Source organism: Solanum lycopersicum, chromosome 2 (assembly GCF_036512215.1).
Source record: "Solanum lycopersicum chromosome 2, SLM_r2.1".
Lineage (NCBI taxonomy): Eukaryota > Viridiplantae > Streptophyta > Magnoliopsida > Solanales > Solanaceae > Solanum > Solanum lycopersicum.
The window spans coordinates 58305608-58332071 of NC_090801.1; the positions used below are offsets into that span (position 1 = coordinate 58305608).

Consider the following 26464-nt stretch of genomic DNA (forward strand, 5'->3'; position numbering starts at 1 on the left):
TTCAGACTATGCTGGAGATGTTGACACAAGAAGATCGATGACTGGCTATGTGTTTACCCTTGGAGGATCTGTCGTCAGTTGGAAGGCAACTTTGCAACCTACAGTGACTTTGTCTACTACGGAAGCGGAGTACATGGCCTTGACAGAGGCTGCAAAAGAAGGGATTTGGTTGAAAGGGCTGGTTAGTGATCTTGGTCTGCATCATGATCAGGCTACGGTGTATTGTGACAGTTTGAGCGCAATTTGTCTAGCCAAGGATCAAGTCCATCATGAGAGAACCAAGCATATTGACGTAAGGTATCATTTTCTAAGAAGTGAGAAGAGAATCAAGGTGAAGAAAGTAGGAACTGCTGATAATCCTGCTGATATGTTCACAAAGCCGGTTCCACAGAGCAAGTTTCAACACTGTTTGGACTTGCTCAACATCAGAAGCTGTTAATTGCCCTGCGGGGCAACTCTGAGGAAGAGGGGGAGGCTTGGCACTATCATAGTGCGTCTGAAGAATCTGTTCGGAGAATTCAAGTCAAGGTGGAGATTTGTTGAATGCCTTGAATCGGACCCGCTACAAACAGAAAGGACGGGGGTCTCGCTGCCCGGTCAGCGAGTCGGGGGGTCCAGGGGGGCGACGCGCCCCCTGGCCTGGGGGTCCGGGGGGGCGGAGACGCCCCCGGGCCGACGGTATACAATGTTGTTGTATTGGGCCCTTAATTTTCTGTTGATTCTGTATGTTGGGCCCAAGCCTGTTAGGGCGTAGCTTAGCACTATATATAGACGCTATGGGAAACCCTATTCTGTAATTCTGTTTTTGCCTCTCCATAATAAAACTGCTCCCTCTCTTCCCGTGGACGTAGCCAATTTGTTGGTGAACCACGTAAATCTGTTGTCTTATTTTTCGCGTTTATATTTTCTCGTATTATCTCAAATTCCGCACAACAATTTCAAAAAGATTGATCTAATTTGACTCAGCATGAATTTTAACAAAAAGAAAAGACTTTTTTATTTTGTAATTCTAATTTAAAAATATATCAAATATATCCTTTAATTTTTGTGACATTAAATATGTCACGTAAAAAATTAAAAAGATAAAAAGGATTAATTCTTTTTGAAAAAAAATTAAGAAGAAATTGGTTGTTCTTTTTGAAACGAGAGGAGTATGTGACATTGCATTGGGGGGACGGATGTAGTTCAGAAATTCAATAATTACTAGTATTAGCACTGCGATAGATATTATGACCTTGTTAACAAAGAAAAAAGTAAAACTCAAAACGTGTTTCATGCATAAGATACCTTAGAGATCAAAGAAGTAATTGCTTCACTATAAATTCACGGGCTTAATGTTGTTCACAATACCAAATAAAAACAAAGAGTAAAAAGACAAAAATATGGGTAGCATGGCTGAAAAATGGGAAGAACTTGGTGGGAAAAACAATTGGAATGGGTTATTGAACCCCTTGGCTGTTGATCTTCGTAAATATATCATCCATTACGGAGAATTGGCTCAGGCAACTTATGACACTTTCATCATGGAGAGAGCATCCAAATATGCAGGAGCTAGCAGATACTCGATGGAAAATTTCTTTACTAAAGTTGGACTTGACCCAAACAAGTATCGCGTTACCAAATTTTTCTATGCTACCTCATCCATTCCTCTTCCCGATGGTTTCATCGTGAAATCATTTTCAAGAGAAGCATGGAGTAAGGAATCAAATTTCATGGGATACATTGCTGTGGCTACTGATGAGGGTAAAGCTTCACTAGGAAGGAGGGACATTGTGGTTAATTGGAGAGGAACTATACAGAAGATGGAGTGGGTTAATGACCTTCAATTTTTACTCATCCCAGCACCCAAAATTTTTGGTGCTGGAGGTTTGCTTCCTTTGTTTAAACCTTTGGTGCATCATGGCTTCTATAATGTTTATACATCAGCAAGTTCACGATCACAGTTTAATAAAACTAGTGTCAGAGACCAGGTACATTAACTTGATTAGATAATATTCCATGTTTTTTTCGATATAATTAAACTGTCAGCACTGAAGCTAAATAGGGAGTGTCTCATAATCATTATTTTTTTTCTTGGTTTTAGGTGATCAAAGAAGTGAAAAGATTGGTTGAGGAATATAAGGATGAAGAGGTGAGCATAACTGTGACGGGACATAGCCTAGGTGCATCACTTGCAACTATGAATGCAGTTGACATAGCTTTCAATAAAATCAACAAAGCAAGTAACGGCAAGGAGTTTCCAGTGACTGCTTTTGCATTCGCAAGTCCTAAAGTTGGAGATATCCAATTTAAGGCAACATTTGACAAACTGAAGCATCTTCATATCTTGAGGATTCACAACTTATTGGATATTGTACCAAAGTATCCACCTATTGGATATTTTGACGTTGGGAAGGAGCTAATGATTGATACAACAAAATCTCCCTATGTGAAACCTCCTGGAGAAAATGTTAGCTGGCATTTGTTGGAGCCATACTTGCATGGAGTTGCTGGCACTCAAGGTTTAGGACTTTTTGCAGGTTTTAAACTAGAGGTGAATCGTGATATTTCACTTGTTAATAAGCAGTGGAACATACTGAAAGACGAATATTGTATTCCTGGGATGTGGTGGGTTGAGAAAAACAAAGGAATGGTCCAACAAGAAGATGGATCTTGGCTTATGTTGGATCGCGATGAATATGACTTCTAAGGGACCTAAATAATGTGGCTTTGTTTTCTTTTGTGTAATGTTTGAATAAAAGGATTTCGAAAGCTGTTTGGAAAATCACATCCTATATTATATTATATAGGAGTATTTATGTAGGTACTATATTTGATTCCTCTTATCATAGAGGACATATTTGTATGTTGATATATTTCTTTTAATGTTTGATATGAGTTCTTTTAGTTTTTGTGTGTGCTGAACTTATATGCGTTAAATTATTTTAAAAATAGATATTTCTCTGAGTCTATTAATTCAGGCAAAATATGTTAAGATAATCATATCAGGTAACTCTAGATATATGCTCTTAGTTAGGTAGATGACTTTTTTTTTTTATAATTCTTCACTGAATAGGACTAACAACTAATTTTGATTTTTAGCTACAAAATTTGTCTATTTTTTTTTTTACTAGTATACAAAAGCAGAGTAGTTCCCAAGGAACATACATCAAATTGGTAAAAATCTATCATGTTTTCTAATTAAGTACTAGAAGGCATTTATAATTGATACATACATTATATAGTTCCCTCAAATAGTTCTCTTATTAGACTGATCAACGGCACCAAACATGAGATACACAATAGAGCCGATATAAAATAAATTAAAAGAATTGCTCACCAACGATGGTGGCTATATCCTATATTTGTTCCCCTGGAATGATAAGCCCACAAAGAAGCAATCAATTAAAATGAGTACTTTTTTTTTGTGTGTGTGATGGGTGAGACACAAAAATAACTTATAGCCATGAATATTAAACTGCTAATAATTCACATATTGGAAAAAACTAGTTGTGATTTGTGAAAGAAGTAAAAGTGGAGTCAATATAGTTTGTTATGATTGCAAATAGTTCAACTTTAACAAAGTGCACCTCGCACTAATGAAAGTTGTACACGTTTGATCCATTATAACTTTTGTACAATTAATATTAGCTATTTGGAACAAGAACGTCTAATTTGGAACAAGTCCGAAGATGCCAAGCAGGACTTTATTTCCCATAATGACAGATACAGCAAAGTGTATGCTGGTAAAAAATTAAAAACCAGGCAAAAATTTAAAACCATCTTAAAATAGAATTATTTGTAAAAAATAAACCATTTTAAATGAGCAAGTCAATAACGCACCTAAATAACTTGAGGTGCTGATTTTGTCACACCTAAATTTTCATACACAAGGTCGTACTCCTACAGAAATGATTCTGAACTACTGGTGTAAATGTTGCTAATAACTATAGGAATATTATTTTGAAATTAGATTCTATATTGAAAGAACCATAGTCTACAGTTCTTTCAGGGACGTATCGTATGATGAAATTATAATATAACGAAATAGATTAACATAGCCCTTGCACAAAATCACGCGAACAATCCGACAAATGGTCTAACTGTACGTAGTAATATATTTTTCACCTTTTATAAATTGTTGACTTAATCTTCTTTTCTTTTCTTTTTTTTTTCCTTTTTCTTTAGCTATCGAGACATCATGATTCATGCAGTGGGCTATGTTCCATAGCATGTAAGAATTTTGAAGAAAAAAACTTCTTTTAGTTATTAATCCGTTAGTTTCATAAAGAATGGTCTGATTTGATCTGCGATGAAGTTTAAGAAAATAATGAAAATTTTTTGATGATGTGGTCATAAATTAAAGTTATGTCAAATGTACAAAATTTTCCTTTGATCTTTTGGTCTTAAACATGCTACTTGGAAAATTGTTACAAAAAAAAAAATATCATACGTAATACATGACGGATTCAGATATTTACGAGATACATCTATGTGAAATAAAAATATCAATCTAATCATCGAAAAAATTAAAAAAAATTATTTGATCCATATAAACCACTTGAAGTGTTGCCTTTAACTTGCTTGACCAATGTACACAACCATTGACTTAGCTTGACAATTGACTCAGGTATATAGACGTTTCTTTAAACCCTTTCAAACGCAAGTATCTAAAATATTAAAGTGTATCATAAATCCTATAAAGTTGTGGTGCTAATAGATTCTTAAATTCAAATAATATTGGACGGAAATTAAGGTTGTTAAAATCGGATAGACAAGCCAATGAGATCATGACATGTGTCAAGTGGTGTCGCATGTCATAGTCAAATCAATCAATCAATTGTATTACTAGTACCAAAATGTGCGAACAAATATATTCTGACCAATCAAATTAATCAAAGGTGAATTCTAAGCCTCTTTTGGCCAGAAGAATAAAAATATATAGTTTTATAAGCATTTTTATCAAATAATTTTTCAGAAAACTGAATTTTAAAAATAATAACAATAATTTGTGTTTAATGATATTTGCGTTTGATTTAAAAAAGATGTAAATACTTTTGAGAGTCCAATTAGGAAAATTAACATTTATCAATATTTTTTAAACAATAATAATATTATTTTATAGAGAAAATATTTTAATATCAATTATTAAAAAATAATTTATTTTTTTACTAATTAAAAAGTACCTATTGCAAATTTTCAATCAATATTATAGGTACATAAATCAAAGAAAATATGAAATTTTGATATAATATTAACATATGATTTGAATATATTGAAAAAGTTAAGCCAAATAAATTTAAAAAATTAGTCCACATATTAAACATAGAATAATAATATATCAATTAATTAAAAATAAAACAAAATAAAATAATGAATTGTTTGTGTAAAAATGAAGAATGAAATTTTTAAATAAAACTTGACCAAACATATGATATATGCTAATAATTAATTAATTGGCCATGAATATATCGGTAAAATATGCATAAATGGTAATGGTAATTTTGTATTGAAAAATAATTTTATGCTTTTGTTTCTGTTTTGTTTAAGAAACAAAATTTTTAATTTTTTTCCACATGATAGAATAACTTTCGGCTATTTAATTAAATAAGCAGATTCACCGGCTAAACACCTTAATTCTTAAAGTATTTGTAAAGTGGAAGGTTAAAACAAGATAGAATAAGGTTGTGTTTGGTATGACGGAAAATATTTTTTTATTTTTTTATTTTTAATTAAATTAAGGCTGTGTTTTGTATGATAAAAAATATTTTTCAATTTTTTTATTTCTGATTAAATTAAATATTTTTCAAATTAATTTATTATTCTCAAATTTGAAGAAAACACTTTCTTTCAGAATTTATGAAAATCATTTTTCAAAATATTTTTCAACTTCAAATTACAATTTTTTTTTATTAAACAAATCAATTTAGTTTGTCGGTACCTTCAAATCAAACCCCATCATCATCATCACCCTCCAAAATAATAAAATAAAATAAGAGGTTGTTTTTAAAAAAGTATTTTTTAACTTGGAAACATATTTTTTATTCCTAACCTTGACCCCCTCTCCCCTCCCAAAAAATCAAAAATTGGATTTATTTTTAAGATATATTTTCAACTTTAAAATTTTATCTTTTTTATAACTATCTTCGACCCCACCCTCAAAACAATTTAATTTTATTTTTAAAAAATATTTTAAACCCCCTCCCCTTCAATCCCCTCTAAAAAAATTTAAATTTGTTTGTAAAAAATATTTTAACTTCAAAATTTTATTTTTTTAGCTCTAACCCCCCCTTCGGCCAGACACCCTATCAATCCCCACCCCTCCAAAAAAATAAGTTTATTTTTAAAAATATTTTCAATTTCAAAATTTTATTTTTGTACTCCTACCCCTTTGGCATAGCCACCTTAACAGCACTCACTCCCCAACCCCTCCAAAAAAAATTCTAAATTTGTTTTAAAAAATATTTTCTCGTTCAAAAAAATGCACCATAATTGTGTAAAAAATATTTTCAACTTCAAAAATTATTCTTTCATTTCAATCCTCGACCCCCCAAAAAAATATTTTTAATTTTAAAAATTATTTCTACTCTAGTAAAAATAAATAAATATTTTTTTATAAATTTTTTTCATTTGAAATAGTAAAAAAACACAAAATCCTTGAATTTACCAAACTCGATCCGTGGAATTAAAGAACGTCTAATTCCAATATATATCTATCAGGGTGTGGAATCTTCTTTTAATCAGAACAGTCTAATTAGTTCGTTAAATATCCAACATCAATTCATATACACATTGAAAATGAGAGTCGTTTGAAAAAGTGATTTTGAATAGTTTTAAGTGATCTTTTTTCATAACAAAACTTCTACATATATTATTTTATACTTTTCAAGTTTAATGCATATATATAGATATCTGGTGTACTTTTTGTTCTACCACAACAACCAGCATCTACACTACTAGAAAACAAGAAACAGTTAAAGTGATTGACAAAATTCACTAACTAAATAATATAAATTACACACTGATCTTATTTAGCTACGAATTGACGATAATTTATTAAAAAATATGATTGTTGCTAGTAATACTTTAATGAATTAATTCGGTGCTTTTCTTGAGTAAAGATTTTGTAAATTGATGCAATAGTGAAAGTTAACGAGAAAAAGATGAGAAGATATTATTTTCCCATCAATTCATTGGGCAAATTATCAAAAATCAAATGAAGATGACTTCCACAATATTATAGCATATGCATGAGCAAGACTTGGTCTAATGTTTCATAACAATTAGTGGATCTGACAAAAACCTTGCAGAAAAAATTCCAAGAGAAGCAAAGATTCCTACGCAAAGTACGTAGACCCAGATTTTTGGAATCATCAATAATATCCTTCGATTTATAATTACCCATTGTCATCAGTTCCTTCGAGGAATAAAATTGTGACGAAATAGATTAGCATAACAATTGCGCAAAATTACAGGCCTACGTAGTAGTAATATAATTGTTGACCTTTTAGCGATTGTCGAATGTCGACATAGTCTTTTCTTTTATCTTTTTTTTTTTGTCTAGTAGTCCAGATATCACGCAGTGAGCTATGTTGTATTGCTTGAAATAAGAATTTTAAAGGAAAAACATTTTCTTAATTAATCAATTATAGCTCAATATATATATATATGAATCTTTTCTAGAAATTTTATTTTTTAAAAAAGAAATATATATAAGGGAATTGATTACAAGGTAGGGAGTCGAACCCTCACTAATAAAGATAGAATTCATATACTCAATCAATTGAAATATGAATATTCCCTACATACTTCTTTACCGTGTGATTTATTTGATGGAAAAATAAAGCAAAGAAAAAAAGATTACTCTGTATTGTTTAAGCTGACTTGAAGTCGTCCTAGTCTCCCAAAAAGTGATAATAGGTTGATCTTTCCTGGAAAATGAAATGATTGACATTTTAGGCTTAATTGGAACTTCTTGTACGCTAAAATTCTCAATATTACGCTTATATAAACTCTCTTAACATCGATAAGTTCTTATTCACTCAGCCTCTCTTTTAGTTTTTAACTTAGTTCCTATTTTGATATTTCATTACCATTTACCATCAATGGCTTCCAATTTTTTCCTCAAGAATATTACTGTTGTTCTTCTTCTTTTTTCCATTCTTAGCCTATATCCCTTTATAGTAACTTCCCGCAACTTAAAAGAATTATCCATGCTTGAAAGGCATGAAAATTGGATGGTTCATCATGGACGTGTATACAAAGATGATATAGAAAAAGAACACCGCTTCAAAACATTCAAGGAAAACGTTGAGTTCATCGAATCTTTCAACAAGAACGGAACTCAACGTTATAAGCTAGCCATCAATAAATATGCTGATCTGACCACTGAGGAATTCACAACATCATTTATGGGGCTCGACACTTCATTACTATCCCAGCAAGAATCAACAGCTACAACAACGTCCTTTAAATATGATAGTGTGACTGAAGTTCCAAATAGCATGGACTGGAGAAAGAGAGGGAGTGTCACAGGAGTCAAGGATCAAGGTGTATGTGGTAAGACCAGTTCAAATTCTTATTCGTTTCACTTGAGTTGTGGTTAAGTATGTTCGTCTTAAAATATTGGTTATGCTTGTCGAGAATCAAACTATATGAATTTTAATATATAACTTAATATCATGTATTTTTTCGTCATATTGATACGAGAAGATCAATTCCTACTTATTGTTATTTAATTTTCATTTAGATTTTAAGTATCTAAATTATAATTTTAAAAGGTGACCACTATTTTTGAATAGACAGAGTATATATGTGTGCTCTTGAAAATTCTATATGCCAATAACCATCATGTGTAACTATAAATGGAAAGTTCAATTTCAAAATGTATAAACTAGGTACGTACTTGTTTTTAAATAAACTATCACACGTACAGGATGTTGTTGGGCATTTTCTGCGGCCGCGGCTATAGAAGGAGCATATCAAATTGCAAACAACGAACTAATCTCTCTTTCAGAGCAACAACTATTGGATTGCTCTACGCAGAACAAAGGTTGTGAGGGCGGACTAATGACTGTCGCTTACGACTTCTTACTTCAGAACAATGGCGGGGGCATTACCACAGAGACTAATTATCCTTATGAAGAAGCTCAAAATGTTTGCAAGACCGAACAACCAGCAGCAGTTACTATCAATGGCTACGAAGTCGTACCATCTGACGAGTCATCGTTGTTGAAAGCTGTAGTGAATCAACCTATTTCTGTTGGTATTGCGGCTAACGATGAGTTTCATATGTACGGAAGTGGAATATATGATGGAAGTTGTAATTCTAGACTGAATCATGCAGTGACAGTTATAGGTTATGGGACAAGTGAAGAAGATGGTACAAAATATTGGATAGTGAAGAATTCATGGGGGAGTGATTGGGGTGAGGAAGGATATATGAGAATTGCTAGAGATGTTGGAGTTGATGGTGGCCATTGTGGCATTGCAAAGGTTGCTTCGTTCCCTACTGTTTGAATTTATATTACAAAAAAATAGGCATTGCTATTAATATTATGTAGAAGAGTTGCCAATGCTATAGCTTGTAATTCGTGTTTCAACAATAAATTAATCAATATATGAATGAGAAGTATTTTTCTTTTTTAAAATGATACAGTCAAACAGTGATGGTTACTTATATCAGCTGTAGCCTGGGTCGGATTTAGAAGAGCTACGTTGTTAACCTGAACTCTCTCAACAGAGAAATTCATAAGATTTAAATAATTGACTAAATTGAAATGGTGAGAAAATAAACAATATTGCAATGTTTTTGACACCGAATAATTAGGAAGTTTCTGAATATTTCAATGAGAATTTAGTTCAATAGATATGGAGAAAAGCGGTGGAGAGAATATGTTTTATAACATATTATTTTTTATAAGAAAAACTTTATTTCTAGTAGTCAAAAAGAAGGGTAAAAAGATTTGGATGTCCACAAAACACGTGTGTGTGAAATAAGTTCTATCACTCTAATCATTGATAGAACTTATTTGATCAGTAGAAGCATTAGAAGATTCGCTTTCACCAACATGTGTTATGGTGTATTAGTGAAAGTGTTTCATCCTTAATCAAAGGTCTTCAATTTGAGTTTTGAGTTTTGAGTATGAAAAAATTATGTTAGAAGCATTATCTCTGAATGAGCCTATTCAGATTTAATGAAAGCTCTAATGTGAATTCTAGATACGAAATTAAAAATAAATAAATAAATAAAGGACTCGCTTTCAACTTGCTTGGCCAATGTATCTTACCATTGACTTGATTATTGACTCACGTATACGCAACACTTCAAAATCTTCTCGGAAAAGAAAAGAAAAAACTCCTACACTATTTATCTTTTCACGCGGAGATTTTTTTTCTTTTGTTTACCTTTTTTCCTTTCAAATATCATAAATAGTTCACATATATATTTGTGGATCAAGAGTAGTTTCTTGGTCGTCTTTATTTTCCTGAAATGAATAATATAATTTCATAATTATATTACTCCTATAAAAAAGAACTGAAAAAAATTAATGCCTACTTTTTTTTAATAGGAATGGCAATGGGGCAGCGTAGGGTGGGGACGGTGTGAGTTGAGCTTAACGCGTAAAATTTTTAATTTGTCCCGCCCAATTCCGTATAACAACTCTTTTCATCTTCAACCCGTCTCACTCCAGCCCGCATGAACCTGCTCCACATAATTTTTTTAATATTTTATTTTTTTAGTTATGTTTGATGATAAAACTCATTTTTTCATTAATTTGTATTACTATAATAGGATAGTGACTTAAAATTTTATTTTTTAGAGGTCAAATAGAAAACCGTAAGAAATTATATTATTTTTTATTAAATTATTTCCATTTATAATCTTAAACATTTTAGTAGTTTTAATAAAATTATCTTAATAAATAATGCTATATCACTCTTATAACACATAAAAAGATAAAATTAAGTTGAAACCATATAAAGTCACATATACCTATAGTCTGCTCCGTCCTATATTTTTTTTTAAAAAAACTACTTCAATCCGGCCCACATCTAATCCGCACCGCACAACCTTAAACCCGCTCCAATCCACATAGTCTTAAACCCGCTCCCCCTCTTGTCCGCCCCTCCCCATTCCCTACTTTGTGAACGTGAGTGGACAAAGTCGGAACTTAGAACTTAAATAGTTTGTCAATATTCTCATGACTTACTAGTCAATGATATATACTGCTTCCTTTTCCGATCAGTTAGGTAACTTCAATAAGCAGGATCGTAAGAAACAATTTAAGAAAGAGATAGCTCAGGACCACAATTTAATTTGCAAACTATTTCTAGGGGTAACAAAACACGCGGATTAGGCTGAAATTGGAGAATTTAAGATGGATTAAATTTAACTGAGTTGTATCATGACTCTTTCAAATTTACTTTATACTAAACTGGACAAAAATTAGGTTAAATTATGATCCACTTAATCTAAACCATGTTGCCATACTAATATAACTCATAAAAAAGGACCAAATTCGCCATAGAAAATACAAAGAATAAGAGATTTGATCCGCGCCTTGGATTGGAAATTTTTGACCCAGGATCCGATAGCTACCCGGAACTTCAGACCTGACCCCTTCCACGACCACAATTTCGGACCTGAGTTACCAAAAAAAAGAAATATTATTTTTTAAAACAGAATAAAAGTGCGTTTGGGATTTCTGCCAAAATATGTTTATTTTTAGAAGCGTTTTTCAAAAATAGATTTTCAAAAAAATGATTTTGAAAAAAAAGAAGATAATTTGTGTTTACCTAATTCATGTGAAAAGTGTATTTGATAAACAAATTGCGTTTGACTATTTTTTAATAAAATAATTTGAAGTATCAATTACAAAAGAAAAAAAGAATAAGTACCAATATATTTTTTACATGAAAATAATTTTATGTATAGAAATTATTTTAAATATCTATTATAAAAAATTGATCAAACTTTTATTTTTATTGAATTAAAATGTACATGTTCAATTTTACAACAATATTATACATAGAGAAATACAAAAAAAAATATATTATTGATGTGATGATTTAAATATAATTTAAAATATCAAATATAAAATAATGATAATAAATATAAAATAATAAAATATAATTCTAAAATAAAACTTTTACCAAAGTTATGAGATATCTTAATTAATTAATAAGAAATATATGGGGGGGAAATAATATATATATATATATATATATATATATATATATATATATGAGAGATATTTTGATCTTATAATAAATAATTTTCTGCTTCCGTTTCAACTTTTTTTTAGGAATCAGAGAAAGATTTCTTCTTCTTTAGCGACAAAAAAACTACTTCTATTTCCATCTTAAAGCAATTTTATTTATTTATTTTATCAAACACCTCTTTTTTTTTAAAAAAATGTGTTTTTTAGCCTTCTAACGGCATTGTCAAAGGACTCCAAAAAGAATACAATTATGGAGTGTAGTGAGCTGCTTATCTCTCCTAACAACTTCAATAACTGTGTAACTGACTACTACTAAGTATTAACAACCTTAAATTTCTAATTAACTTTCACATACAATGACTATTTTGTCCCTTTCAACACTGTACAGAATAGAGACTTTTCAAAGGAAAATTAATTGCCTTTGTTGTCTGGTCAGTAATAGATAGTAGATAAAAGCATAAACATTTTATATTGGAGTCGCGAAACAGATAGAGGCAAAGCCCATAACTGCAATATCTCTTAGATAAAACAAAACAAAAATTAGTATACAGCGGTTCATACATTAATTTTTTAAGGCTAGATGATAATTTGATGGAGTAACATACGATTAGTGTACTGACAAGATTTAATTAAGCCGGAATCTACTAAAAACAAACTCTCTGTCTCTCCAAAATAAAGATAAGCTTTGCATTTACGCTATTCTATTCAAACTCCACTCGTGGATACTAAATATCAGGGGCAGAGTTACAAGGTGGGTACGGATTCGATCAAACCAGTAACTTTTGCTCAAAATTCAAATAGTGTATTAGTATTAAGAAGTTTATTAAATATTTATAAATATTATATTTAAAATAAGTTATTAATTAAAATTTTGAATTCAACTTTGCTTGGAATGTTTGCAATTATTGTACTAGTACTTGCTACTAGTATGCATATCCATGCATAATTAGCTCCAAAAAGCTGAAGACAGGAAGGTGGACCCTTATAGAAAATGAACTGACACAAGAACTTGGTCATCAATGTTTAGATCATGATCATTAAGAGAACGCGCAAGTAAAGTCTATAGAAAAAAAAAATAATTCACCTTTACACCTATATATACCTTTTTCATATTGTACTAATTATTATTTTCATGAACTCTGATGATACCTCATCTTTTATTTTCACATAACAAATATAGTTTCAGATTTTCACGATGGCATTGAAATTTTGCAGGTTAAGCCTCGTAGCACTTTTACTAGTGGTCGCAACTCTCAGCTTCCGAGCCACTAGTGCTCGTGACTTGCAAGTGTATTCCATGCTCGAAAGGCACGAAAAATGGATGAGTCACCATGGGCGCGTATACAAAGATGATGTTGAAAAGGCAGAGCGATTGAAGATATTTAAAGAAAATGTTGAATTTATCGAGGCATTCAACAATGATGCTGCTCATTCTTACCAGCTTGGCGTCAATAAATTTGCAGATCTAACGAATGAAGAGTTTCAATCTATGGTTGGTAGATATAATCTATCTTTCCTTCCAAAGACATCGAATTTGCAATCATTTAGTTACCAAAGTGAAAATTCCAGTCCTGATAGTTGGAACTGGAGAGAACAGGGTGCTGTTACTCCTGTTAAGGACCAGGGTAAATGTGGTAAGTCCCAAATCAAAGTTCATTCTCCTATTCACAATTTATATGACCGTATTTGATTAGGCCGGGATTTTAATTTAAAACTCAATAAATTAAAAAGACTAGAATTTTGAATCTATAATCTGACTATAGCAGGTTAGACTAAATTTCCCTTGCAAACGTAGGTAGTACCACAAACTAACATACTGTAAATTGATAAACTACTAGTAGCTACTATAAAATGCAGGGTCATGTTGGGCATTTTCAGCGGTAGCAGCAGTAGAAGGACTGAACCAGCTAAAAACTGGTAACTTAATTTCACTATCTGAACAACAACTTCTAGATTGTGAGTCCAGAAACAACAATGGTTGTGGAGGCGGCGTCAGGAACGAAGCATTTCTATACATAGCCGAAAACGGAGGGCTCACAACAGAATCAAATTACCCGTACACTGGAATTCCTGGAAGTTGTAATAGCAAAATGGCGGAATCAACTGCAGTAACAATTTCGAGCTACAAAACAGTGGATCCAAGTGAATCAGCATTGTTACAGGCAGTACTAATTCAGCCAGTTTCTGCAGGTGTAAATATTGGGAGCGACAAATTTCGATTTTACAAAGGTGGAATTTTCAGCGGGGAATGTGGGGAGAGTTCACATCATGCAGTTACAGTGGTAGGGTATGGGACAAGTGAGGATGGTAGTAGTAATTATTGGTTGGTGAAGAATTCATGGGGAGAAAATTGGGGTGAAAGTGGATATATGAGAATGGCTAGAGATGTTGTGGATGGTGGAGTTTGTGGCCTTGCTACTCGAGCTTCTTTTCCTACTGCTTAGTGTTAGACAGAGGATTTTACAACTCTGTTTTATGGTACTTCTTTTAGTTATGTACCATCGTATTATCTTATTCTTCAATCTTTATTATTACGTACCATCTCATTTGATAAGGTTTGTTTATACGTCATCTTTCTCAAATTCTACCTATGAGATTACACTCAGATCGTGTTATTGCATTATTCAAGAAATCACTCTAACTACATATTGTGATTTGGTACTTCTCCTTGTTGCCCTCTGAAAAATCTAATCCACCAGAATATGTTCACAATCAACCTTGTATTTTTCTCTTCGTATGCAATTTCTCGTGAAGCAGAAGTTTTTGAGTTTCAATATCAATTTTAAACAACTATATTCACAATTAAATAGTACTATTTAATAATACAGAATTTAGACTAAATTTACATCCCGTTAACGTGAGTCCATAAATAACTTTTAAGCTAACATCGTTCAATCCAATTGTAACGTAAGTCTCTGAATATTGTCTTGGCATCTTCTTTAACCAATACAGGAAAGTCATTGAAATACAACTGGACTTGCATTAGAAAGTTGGGATCGAAAGTCAAGTTTTGAACAAATTTAATGTCTAGTTCACATGAGACAATCTTAAAGCAAAACAAACTAATCTAGTTTCCAACTTCATTTTGAATGTTAAAAAATATAAATTGAATTTTGTATTTGAAACTTCCATAACTAAACATTAGTTTGTAAATAAAATGATAATTTTCATGACCAAACGTCTTCAAATTAATATTTCTAACGTTGAACTTTAAAAAGTAAGCAAAATGGTGACACTACTAACAAAACTAACTTCTAACGGTAATAAATATTGACATTAATAAATAATGTTACAGTTTTTCCCGACATTAATTAAGAGTCATTAGAACCATTGTCGCTAAAGAATTTAAAAACATGTAAAAAAATCATAATTTTTTATTTAGTGTGATGCATATCGCATCAGAAATTTAGCCTCTCGATTAATAAGTTTCTGAACAACTCACATACAAATAGTTCAATTATTTTAATATGATAAAAAAACAATTTTATAACTTGTTTTCGTAGAATATGTAAAGTATATGACAATACGTGAAAATTACTCATAAAGTTACAATCTAAAATTTCCCCTTAACAATGAGGTGGTCAATGATTGTAGGATTAGAAGTAAGTTAAGTCGAGATTAATAACATGAAAATTAATAATATAGAATTTTTTAATGCAATTTAATGAAGAGAATTATTATGTGATAAATTTATAATGAATGCATTGTCATGTGCCAATTAATATGCAAGAAATTTTTAGACATGAATTAATTATGCTTAAAATGCATTTTTATTTTTAAATAGTTTAATCCCTACAATAATGATATTTACATTTTTTGTTTCACATTCTCATAGTAATTCACAATGACTATATCACTACATCAAAAATTATTATTAGTAACAATTAATCTTAATTATTGCTAAATGTATATTTTTATGGATAATTAACATTTTTTATATATATTCTTAAAATCTTTAGCGATATTGATTTTAATGACACTTAACTAATGTCGATAAAAACTTTAACATTTTTTATTAATGTTAATATTTAATATCGCTAAAAATTATTTTTGTAGAAGCTAGTGTCACAAAATATACTATATTATAAACTTTAATGCAAAAATTAGTAACACATTCGTATACCTCAATAAATTACTATATTAGCTCATCTAAGATTTTGTGTTCGAAATAATTATTTCTGTACTCTGAACCTCTAACAAAACGCACCTCACACATTTATTACTTCTATTCTTCCCACCTTTCTTCGTCAAAGAACCAACCATAAATACTCTTGTCTTTATTGTTTGTATTTCTCTTTCACATGTTTTTAAATAAAAATATATTAATAAACAAGTTTTTCTTGACATATTCATCCTAGCTCAAGTCTTAGTATATTATTTTTCTTTGTTAAATATGTACGTTATTGAAGTGTTTGTTGTAAAGTTAGAAAGTCTTTCAAGCCAATCTCTTGATTCACATGAATGTGAATAAAATAATTAATTTTGTTTTGAAATTCTAAAATGATAAGTATCTCATTTAGTCTACTTTTACTTATACCGTATTTCAATTCTCCATATAAAAAGCCTTTCCTCATTTCCTTTTCTTCTATGCGGAAATTTTACTTTTAAAAAACAAAATATTACTCTTTTTCCAAATTATTTTTCAAAATCTAAAACTAAATGTCAATTAATATGAGATGTAATAAATACTCATATTAATTATTTTTCGTAAAGGACATGTAAAATTCACAATAGACTTATAAAAGTGAATAATAGCAGTAATTAGAGACAAGTATTTTAAAAATCAAATAATTTGAAACATAGAAAGTAAAAATATATTTTTAAAAAAAGGGAGAAAAGCTCAAAAGACTAAGTCATGTCATTAGTTTAAAGTTTATATCATTATATTATTTTCGTCTAAGAAAAGTCTCAACTACATCATTATTTGTTAATTGAATAACAGTCAAACTAAAAGGATGACATAGTTGTTTGAGCTTTCTCTGAAAATTTGATAACATATTTTTAAACTTCTTTTTTTTTCCGAAGTGATTTAATTAATGATATGACCGATAATCTCATTTGATCTTTTTCCTATAAAAAAATAATCAAGTTAAAAAAAGTAGAATATTTTTTTCAAAAAAAATAATGAATGGCAAACTCGTAAATAAGAAAAGAAAGTCAACTAATCCAGCAAACAAGAAATTTCCAAGTGATTTCCTTTGCGTTTCTCAGAAAATCAGGTGTTTTCAAAGCTCCGAACAACCCAAGAAACAACATCACCATTGAAACATCATCACCTCGACGACCCAACACGTTTGAATCAACTCAAACAAAGAAGAAAGCGTCTTCCAATTAATTAATTGTTTTTTAAGTGTGTATATATTATATATAAACAACACGTTATGGCAGGGAATTTGATCGGAGGTGCAGCAATTGGACAAGCGTTCAGAATGTTATCCGAGTCAATCACAGAAGCCGGAAAAACATCCGTCTGTTTCGATTCCAATTTTCGACGATTAAATTCAACTTTGCTTTCAATAAAACCAGTGCTTGAGGATATAGAGAGACTAAACAAAGCCTTGGAAGGAAGAGAATCAGAGACTGAACTATTCAACAAGAGGTTAGAGGAAGGTGAGAAGCTTGTTCGTAAAAGCGCAAAAATCAAACGTTACAATGTGTGTAAAAGGTGGTATTATTCGAAGAAATTAGCTGATTTAGAAAAATCGACAATGAACTTCTTTGAGGTACATGGATTAATGCAATCATGCAGGGATAGGAAAAAGATACTTGTGGCACTCAAAGAAGAAGGAGAGAAGTTAGATGAGATTTACGCTATGTTGAAGGATATGAAACTTGAAAAAAAACGAAGGATCACTAAGTGAAGTCTCGAGAATATATTTGTCGTGTGATACTGTGACAAAACAAAAAATATAATACTATGCAAAAAAATGTTTACTTAGCATTTTTATTTCTATGTATTCATTTTTATAAATAAGTTGATTTGTAATTGATCTTGAAAAATAAAAGAGTTTTTTAGCTAGTATAAAGATCTTCTTCGTCGATAACAAGCCTTTCCTTTCTTCATAAAGGAAGAGAATCTTAAGTCCTTTTATGCTTTAGTGAAAAGGCATATGTCCCTCGTCGGTGGTGGAAAGAAAAAATAGGAGAGTTTAAATATAGAAACACTCATATTATTGTTAAAAGGTCGGAAAGAGGGACCCTTGCGCCGTCATCGCTCCGTTTTGGCTTTGGAAAATGATCGATCCGAAACGTTTCAACTTATTAAAAACTTTCTCGTTTTATTTAAATTTTCCGCCGTTTTAGAAATGACTATTCTGAAAGATTGCAACTTTCAGAATAGTCAATACCGTTTGAAAGGTTGCAAACTTTCATTAAAAGTGTTACAACCTTACGGAACATGTTCCTCTTGCCTATAAATACCATTCACTCTTTAGAATTTTCTTTTACGAATTTTTTCTAGATCTCTTGTTCTTCTTCACAACAATTACTTCGTGTATTTTACTGCTGTTGAGTGGTTCGCTGACACCAGAGTTTTTGGTATCTATACTCTAGTGATTGATATCATTTTACCCTGAGAGGTCATATTCCAAATCAAACCTCGGATACTAGAGGGGAATAATTTCCTTAAGGGGACACTGTGAATTCAGTTGACTTGATTTTTTCCTGTTAAAACTTTTCCAGATTCTGATACGTATTTTACAGATTTTAATTTTTGTGAATTAAATTTTTGTGAATTCTGATTTTTCTACCACAAATTGACAATAATACCTGATAAATATGATTTCACATTATAAAGTTTCCTTACACTAACGTTATAGTAGTATACAAATTAAAAAAAATCTTATAGGAAAGAGTCATAAGGATTAAATTGAGTGTATTTGTTTTTCTTTTTACACGGCCTCAATGAATAAAATTTTGATAGAAAAGAAGAAGTGGGAAGGAGGGAAATTTAAATTTTGTTTTGGGTTAACAGTTATGGGCCAGTCTAAATGGGTCGTGAGTTTGACGAAGAGGCATACCTGAATCCAATGGATTAGTATCATGGAGCAAAACTAAAAAAGCCCACAGGCCTATAAAAACTTGAGAAACTTATAGAAATTTCACTAATATAGGAACTAATTACTTAGATACATCCTAATTTGCAATGTTACAAATCATATAAGATTTTAGTGTGTTCAGATACATCTAAGTCGGTATACATGGATCAAAAGTAGGTGTAATTTATTCTACATACACAATATTCAAGTGGATACACATGTATCTGAGATACATAACAAACATCGCTCAGCTGCCACGCTCGTCACTCTCCTATGTATCTCGGATACATGACTATCTCGATCGTCTATCTCCCTATTTTAGTGTATATGATAGCAAAATAAATGTATCTTGGTGTATCTTTCCAAATATATGGTAGAAAACACTCAAAATTAGTGTTAAAGCTGCTTAATTATTTGAAGTATAGTTAGAAAAAGATTAATATATGGTATGATTATGTCTGTAGTTTTCCATAAAACTTTGCTTATGAAGCATAAGGAAAAGATTTCAGATTGAATAGTGTGATCTTTTTTAAAAGAAAAAAAAATTCAATAAGATTTTTTGCAAAATAAGAATTACTTGATTTATTTAAAAATCAATCAACACACATCAAGAGAGAGAAATCCATTTTTACCAAAAAACAATATATTTCAATTTTAAGTAGTTATAAATGGCCTTCACATTTAAGATTTTCTGCCAAAAATAAAATAAAATTGTGGTTCTTCTTTCTTTGGGTTTGGTTTTAGAACCAAAATTCACTCATAACATGCATCTTCATTGAGAGATGGCTGGATGAAAATGAGAGGATAGAGACTAAACCTGTTGAAGCATATGTATGTACTATTTTAGCTATATACTTGCTCATGTAAAAGGTTACGTACGTTAATTAGGCCAAAATGTGACAGCTGCAAAAAGTGAATTATGGTCCCAATTTCATTAGTTCAAATTTGAGTCAATTATGGCTCCTGTTGACCTAGGATTTGGATAGGTAAGAGGTGTTAACTCTACTTCTAATTTTCCAAAAATAAAGGTAGGTTTATTGAATATGAACGAGTATTTTCATAATGAGATTACTATAAAAACGATTGTTTAATTGTGTAATTGATTTCAAAGAAAAATGTTATGATCGATTTAATAAGGTAAGCCCTAGCCTCTTTTGCTTGTACTTATTTCTGTTGAGGATTTTTATTTTAATAAAAAACTGTTAGACGCTCTATCTAATGACATAATTAAAATTTAAAAAATATAAGATTTAACAAAAAGGCATATGAAATAAAAAAACTAAGTTAACCTAGATAATTCGGTTAACAAATTTAAGGGTAAAAAATCTAACTATACATTCTAGGCACTCTAAAATAGTGTATAACATTAGGTTTAACAACAATATTCTCGATAAAAATTGTTTCTTAAAGTTTATAACACGTATATTTAACGAGGATATTTTTTATCCCCCTGTGTTTTATAAGGTTAATTAAGTTGATGCCCTACATCAATATGTTTTCCTCATAAATTATCAATTTTGACATTTAAAAAAAAAAACTACAACTTCCCAGGTTTATATTACTCGATACATGTTGTGACACACTATTAAAGAAATTTAGTATTAGAGTTATATTTTACTTAACTAATTTTATGTATATAGTTATTATAATTAAGGGTAGTGTGAGAAAAAAAAGAGATAAAACTCTCTTAATTTGTTAAAATAGAGAAGCAAAATTAAATATCTATTTCTAATATAGAAGTCAAGTAAAATGAAATAGAATGAGTATTAAATACTCTTAAATTAATCTAAAAAACTTATTTGAAATACTAATTAAAATTGATAGCAAAAAGCGAAATATGAAAAATATTTTAAAACGAATAGAGTAATTAATATTCATTTCGGACCAAAGCTAACGGCCCGTAAGTATAACCACTTTGGTGTACATTAAGCTACATTCCAAATAATAAAAAAATAACGACAACAACAGCAATAATATTAATTTATTTTAACGTGACACATTGATTCATGCACATATAGTCCCAGACGTGTAATGACAAAATAAATTAGAAAGCCAAATTAGCCATCATCTCATTAGAAGATTATTAATTTAGTCAAATAAACGTGACTTCAAAGCCAAAGATCAATAGAAATGCATGGATGGACATTATTCAAAGTGTAAATTTCACTTATCCTTGCAAATTGGGCAAGGAGAGAGATGTTTGATAAATGATTCTTTGATTGAAAACATAATTAAAATTTTTTTCTTTAAACACGTTCTTTTTAACTGTTCAAATTTTTAGATCGAAAAGAATTACAGAATCAATTAGAAGCAGAAGTAAAAATTAAGCTATAAATTTGATCGAATTCATAATCTTTTATGATTGCATTAAATTGAGTGTTGCAATCATATTGAATATGCGTGTAAGAGAAGAATGGTACAAGTCTTATCGTGGGAATTTTAATATGGGCAATACAGCCACTAAAGTAGGCCTCCAACTCCACTTCAACCTCAAACCCCACTCTCTTCATGTAGCCCACCTACATATGACCAAAGTATATTTTGAGTTCACTTTACCAATCAAGTTGACCTTCTAAAAGTTCCTCTTCTATGTGTATGACGGATGTGAAATTTGAAGTAGAAAAAATTATTGGGAGTACGAAATAAAAAAGGGTAATTTTTTTACTTCAAAAAACATACTTTAACCAAAAGAGTCGAATTGCTAGTAAGAAAGTGATATCCTTTTGCCGATTAGCTAATACATATTGCTATCACAATTAGCTAGTTGATTCCACACAATGTTTTTGGTCTTAATGTCTTAAAAACAAATTAATAGCAGTGATTTTAATTTTAATTTTTTTATTTTGTAAAATATACTGCTATAGCAATGATTTAAATTTTTTTAAAAAGATTTAGTAGGAATAATAATAGTACTAGAGTGCTCAATATATTTTTAAAATAATTAATATCCTTAATTAACTTTTTTTCAATTAAAAAGTGTATAAAAAACAATACAAATCAAGTCACTATATTTATTTTGTCTGGGCAGTGATATTAAAAAAATAATTGAACAAGTCGAAGAAAAAAGAATTGACAAAATTGTTGTTAAGACAGTGATTTTTAATTATTTTAATGGAGTAACGGAGTAAATTTTATCAGAAGAATATTGCTCTCTCATAAGTGATTTTGTCTTTTGATTAATAAAGTTGGTATGTTATTTATGTTTTAAAAGGAAAAAAGTTATCCTTTTTAACTCCAAACTCAAAATATTGGAGTAAAGTAAATTATAACTATTTTAAAGTATGTTACTTTTGTGGTATAAATTCACATGAAAAATATAGTCGATTACTCGAGGTGTAATTCACATAACCACTAGTTTCATAATCATTCACTAATTATCCACCATAAACTCGTGATCTACAATATTATGATTCCATTATTTTGTCATTTAATTTATGAAAGAATGTCTATTTACATAACATAAAGATTAAGTTAAAAAGCAAACTTAACTAACCAAAAAGCATACCTTCCATTTTAGGGCTCCCAAAGTTAGGTTTAAGTCTTTAATTTTCAATATTTTTCATCTTTTAATTATTTGATTGAGAGTCTTTTCAAGCTAAAAAAATGACTGACATAAAAAACTTACAATAATAAAATTGAGAATAAAGGATACTTACCATTGACACACGAGCAGATCATCCTTGTCAATTTTGAATAAAAAATTGTTAGATCATGCAAAGTATTCATAATCGTCGGATAATTTTGTGGAGTATCAACACCAGTCATCACTAATAATGTTGATTTCGTATCATTCCTTCAGACTAATAATTAAGATAACGATGTGATCAACAATTCCTCCAAACTAGTCTTAGTTAGATAATTACGTGACCAATTCCTTCTACCTTATCTTTTTATCTTCATGCTTTGTTCTGCAATGATACCTACCACATATTTATTTTATATATATTCATATCTCAAATATCTACGATACGAATTGTCAAAATTCCTAATTTTTAAGTTAAAGATTCGAAAACCATCGTAATTGCTCCAAAAAATAAATTTTATGACTAAATTTAATACTTCCTCACGTTAATTGAAAGAATTGTTAAAAATTTAAAATACGTATCCAAATTGAACACGAAGTTTAATTTTTATACTCATATAAGAAAATATTTTTTTTATTATATAAGGACACACTTCACACTCGTAGAAGCAATCGTTGTTGTAATTGGCCCACCCTCTAACAACTTGTCTATAAATTATTAAAAGAGAAATTGCAGAGTGCTCCAACAACACCCATTTAAGTTGTTTTTTTATTCCATCAATCATAATGCCATTTTTTTCATAAAAGGATTCGACAATATGGATGCGTTAAATGGAAGTACTCTCATGGGTTTTTCCCCTTTTTCAGAAAAAAAATAACAATTTTGGGTTGGTCTCTTTACTTTTCTTCAACTAGTTAGAGGCAAATAATGATGCCCGTACTTTGTTACACCATCATGCGCATTGGTGGAATCAAAACTTTTAACAAGGTGATTCAAAATTTGAAGAAGTAAATATACAAAATAATTAAAGGAGGTTCGACATTATTGTATATACCTAAAAAATTATTTTAATAATATATAAATAATATGAATTTCGCCAAAAGGATCCGAGCTCCCTAACTCTAATGTGGCTCCGCCACCGAATTCATCCATTATTCATGCTCTTCTATTATTACACCAGCAATAAAAATATGAGCAAAATGTAAAGAGAAGTGAAATATGATGCCAAACTTTAGAATCATAATTGCGAAATTCAAAATAATGAATTATAATGGAAATATGAAAATACTAAGTAATTAACGATAGAAATAAGAATAAGGATGAAAAACTCTAGAAGATAAAAGAGGACATACATTCAATATGCATAAATATGTATTCCCAACATATCTTCCCTTTTAATCAAATGCTAATTGAACTTAGATTCCAAATAAAACACTCTTAAGTTTTACTTGGCTCATTTTAACTCATAGACCATTATACAAAGCTTAATTCAAAACAAAAAAAATCTATGTATATTTCATCCACTTCGAGCTTTTCTCGTAAAATTACCGTAAATACAGTGTTGTTTCTTCATCTTATATTATCCACTATTGTATTAGTACTTATTACTCGATCTTACGTCAGCATTTGACTATATGTGTTGTATTTTATCTTTTTAATCTTGATAACTAATAATAATACAATAATTGGACTATAAAGAGAGACCTATGGTTTAGCTATAAACTAATTTTCTATGCTTAAAAACAACTTGCCAACGATGTTTTTGATGGCTGTCAATATTGCATTTTATTATCAATATATACTTGGTGAAATTGTTGGCCAAAAGTTCATTAACAAATGATTGCACGTATAAGATCAAGCCCACTACGACACTAACATGTATTAATTGTAAAACAAAAGAAGATATCAAATACACGTTTGCTTTATTAATCAATTGCTATCTTAATCCAATAAATAATTTTCTTCCACTCAAGTGTCATAGTTGCTTAATATGTTACGAAATGTTAAATTTCATGGCATTCTTTTCTCTTTTTAATAATTGTGGATAAGTCATAAATTTGCTTGCAATATAAGATATACATTATTCGTTGGCCACTTTGAAACAATCGCCAACAAAGATGCTTCGTCAACTATCCTAAAGTTTGCATTTCTTTTTTCTTCTTTTGAATCAATGAAGCATATGGTCCTTTTCTAGAGGATTGATGAGTCAGCCACTCCAATAACAAGCTATTTTTTTGTGTTAAGAATCTCAACAAATATTAAAGGTAGCCTATATATATATATACACACACGTCAATTCGCTTCCGAATTTACATTAATTTCAATAATAATAACAAGCTAATATCTATTTTAACTTACATAGAAAATTAAATATATTTAGTTTATTTATAGTAAATCGTATGCACTTATAATTTAACTTAATTAAGGTTAAATCACATCATATTGCAGTTTGAAAGAGAAGCTTCCTCTAAAGTATTTACTATTAAATTAGTATAATCATCTTACAAAGATGGATAAAACATATATAGGTCAAATACTTAATATTGGAAAGTAAATATCAACACAAATATATGGGTGGTAGGACCACATAAATGTAACACATGGCTAGTGTTGTTATAGTAGTTGTAGTAGTATAGATACATCATGATCAAGAAAAGTCTGCCATTTTGGTTACCTATTTTCTATTGGCGGTACCAACTAGCTATTCATTGACCAGAAATTGCCTTTCTTTTTTGTTTTGAGATTTTTAATCGGTCTGATTTGAATTATGGTTCAATTTGATCGTATAATGAACAGCCCTACATGTAATGTAATGTATGTTGTCGTAATTTTTCACTTAAGTCTTAAGGTTACACAGTTTTAACTAGATAATTTTTGTAACATTATATATATTAAAAAGTAATATTGGTACACTCAAAGTTACACAATTCTAACTATGTAATTTGTGTAACCTTATACATAAAAAAAATAAGATTGATACGATCGATTGATTAATTAATTTCAAATAATTAATCTTTAAAATGAAGACAAAAGTTAAATAACCTACTAGCTTGGAATTACTATTCAGTAGAAACAACCTTGTCGGATTTAATATTTGCAGACATACATACAGCAAAAGAGAATAATTTCGTGTCTAGTGTTGTAATCAATCTATTGTTAGTATTTTTAGGCATATTATTTTAGTAGAAAGCTTCTTTATTTTTTTTCAATAATTCTGTTTCCAAATTTAGGCAGAAAAATGTACCTACTGAATACTTTTATTATTTGTAGTTCGCACTTTCATTTTTAATGGTATTTGTCCCACTTTAATATTCTAGTCTAGAAGAAAAGAATTATTGAAGTTCCTACTTATCCAGTATAATTTGTTTGTTACTTTATCTAGGTGGTCTTGGACAAGAAAACAGTTTTCAATTTGCTTTATTTGTGTACATACATTTTTTTGGGAATTTTATACATATATCATACCGTTAAAGAATTAATTGTTATCCTTATTTTTTTAAAACTACGAAAACTTCAGAATTTGAATATATCTCAAATGTCTTGATATATCACGTCTCGAATGTAGTATATCCTTCAACTTCTTAATATACCGTGTTTCGATTTATGTTAGAATTTGGAGCCTAAATGGTAAAAATTTATCAACAAAAATTCTAAAACAGTATATGAAATTTCTTTTTAACCAAAACGATAAAATCGTTCA

General features: G+C 30.0%; 4 protein-coding genes and 2 long non-coding RNA genes across 6 annotated transcripts; 4 read left to right on the plus strand and 2 right to left on the minus strand.

Moving 5' to 3' along the window:
• The first annotated feature begins 1226 nt into the window (after nucleotides 1–1226).
• Nucleotides 1227–2886, plus strand: LOC101249701 (phospholipase A1-IIgamma). Its single transcript, XM_004232914.4, has 2 exons — nucleotides 1227–1970; nucleotides 2084–2886. Exons 1-2 carry the CDS (start codon nucleotides 1383–1385, stop codon nucleotides 2687–2689), a joined length of 1194 nt encoding a protein of 397 aa, XP_004232962.1. The 5' UTR covers nucleotides 1227–1382; the 3' UTR covers nucleotides 2690–2886.
• Nucleotides 2887–6615: 3729 nt separating this feature from the next.
• On the minus strand, nucleotides 6616–9391 carry LOC138341799 (uncharacterized). The gene is made up of 2 exons (XR_011214743.1): nucleotides 8885–9391; nucleotides 6616–7910 (listed from the first exon to the last, which is right to left on the minus strand). It is a non-coding gene; the product is annotated as an uncharacterized lncRNA (long non-coding RNA).
• On the plus strand, nucleotides 7765–9629 carry pip1 (phytophthora-inhibited protease 1). Its single transcript, NM_001247020.2, has 2 exons — nucleotides 7765–8538; nucleotides 8915–9629. The coding sequence occupies exons 1-2, from the start codon at nucleotides 8085–8087 to the stop codon at nucleotides 9496–9498; spliced, it is 1038 nt and encodes a 345-aa protein (NP_001233949.2). The 5' UTR covers nucleotides 7765–8084; the 3' UTR covers nucleotides 9499–9629.
• Nucleotides 9630–13243: 3614 nt separating this feature from the next.
• LOC101249423 (senescence-specific cysteine protease SAG39) lies at nucleotides 13244–14808 on the plus strand. The gene is made up of 2 exons (XM_004232913.5): nucleotides 13244–13837; nucleotides 14061–14808. Exons 1-2 carry the CDS (start codon nucleotides 13399–13401, stop codon nucleotides 14645–14647), a joined length of 1026 nt encoding a protein of 341 aa, XP_004232961.1. The 5' UTR covers nucleotides 13244–13398; the 3' UTR covers nucleotides 14648–14808.
• Nucleotides 14809–17584: 2776 nt separating this feature from the next.
• Nucleotides 17585–18064, plus strand: LOC104645842 (RPW8-like protein 2). Its single transcript, XM_010318502.4, has one exon. The coding sequence runs from the start codon at nucleotides 17585–17587 to the stop codon at nucleotides 18062–18064; it is 480 nt and encodes a 159-aa protein (XP_010316804.1).
• Nucleotides 18065–21544: 3480 nt separating this feature from the next.
• Nucleotides 21545–23210, minus strand: LOC101249138 (uncharacterized). Its single transcript, XR_182483.5, has 2 exons — nucleotides 22897–23210; nucleotides 21545–21759 (listed from the first exon to the last, which is right to left on the minus strand). It is a non-coding gene; the product is annotated as an uncharacterized lncRNA (long non-coding RNA).
• Between the last annotated feature and the right edge of the window lie 3254 nt (nucleotides 23211–26464).

Coding starts and splice junctions, on each gene's coding strand:
- LOC101249701 (XM_004232914.4), top strand. CDS start 1,383: ATGGGTAGCATGGCTGAAAAATGGGAAGAACTTGGTGGGAAAAACAAT. Junction 1,971..2,083: donor AAACTAGTGTCAGAGACCAG/GTACATTAACTT, acceptor TCTTGGTTTTAG/GTGATCAAAGAAGTGAAAAG.
- pip1 (NM_001247020.2), top strand. CDS start 8,085: ATGGCTTCCAATTTTTTCCTCAAGAATATTACTGTTGTTCTTCTTCTT. Junction 8,539..8,914: donor CAAGGATCAAGGTGTATGTG/GTAAGACCAGTT, acceptor TCACACGTACAG/GATGTTGTTGGGCATTTTCT.
- LOC101249423 (XM_004232913.5), top strand. CDS start 13,399: ATGGCATTGAAATTTTGCAGGTTAAGCCTCGTAGCACTTTTACTAGTG. Junction 13,838..14,060: donor TAAGGACCAGGGTAAATGTG/GTAAGTCCCAAA, acceptor TATAAAATGCAG/GGTCATGTTGGGCATTTTCA.
- LOC104645842 (XM_010318502.4), top strand. CDS start 17,585: ATGGCAGGGAATTTGATCGGAGGTGCAGCAATTGGACAAGCGTTCAGA.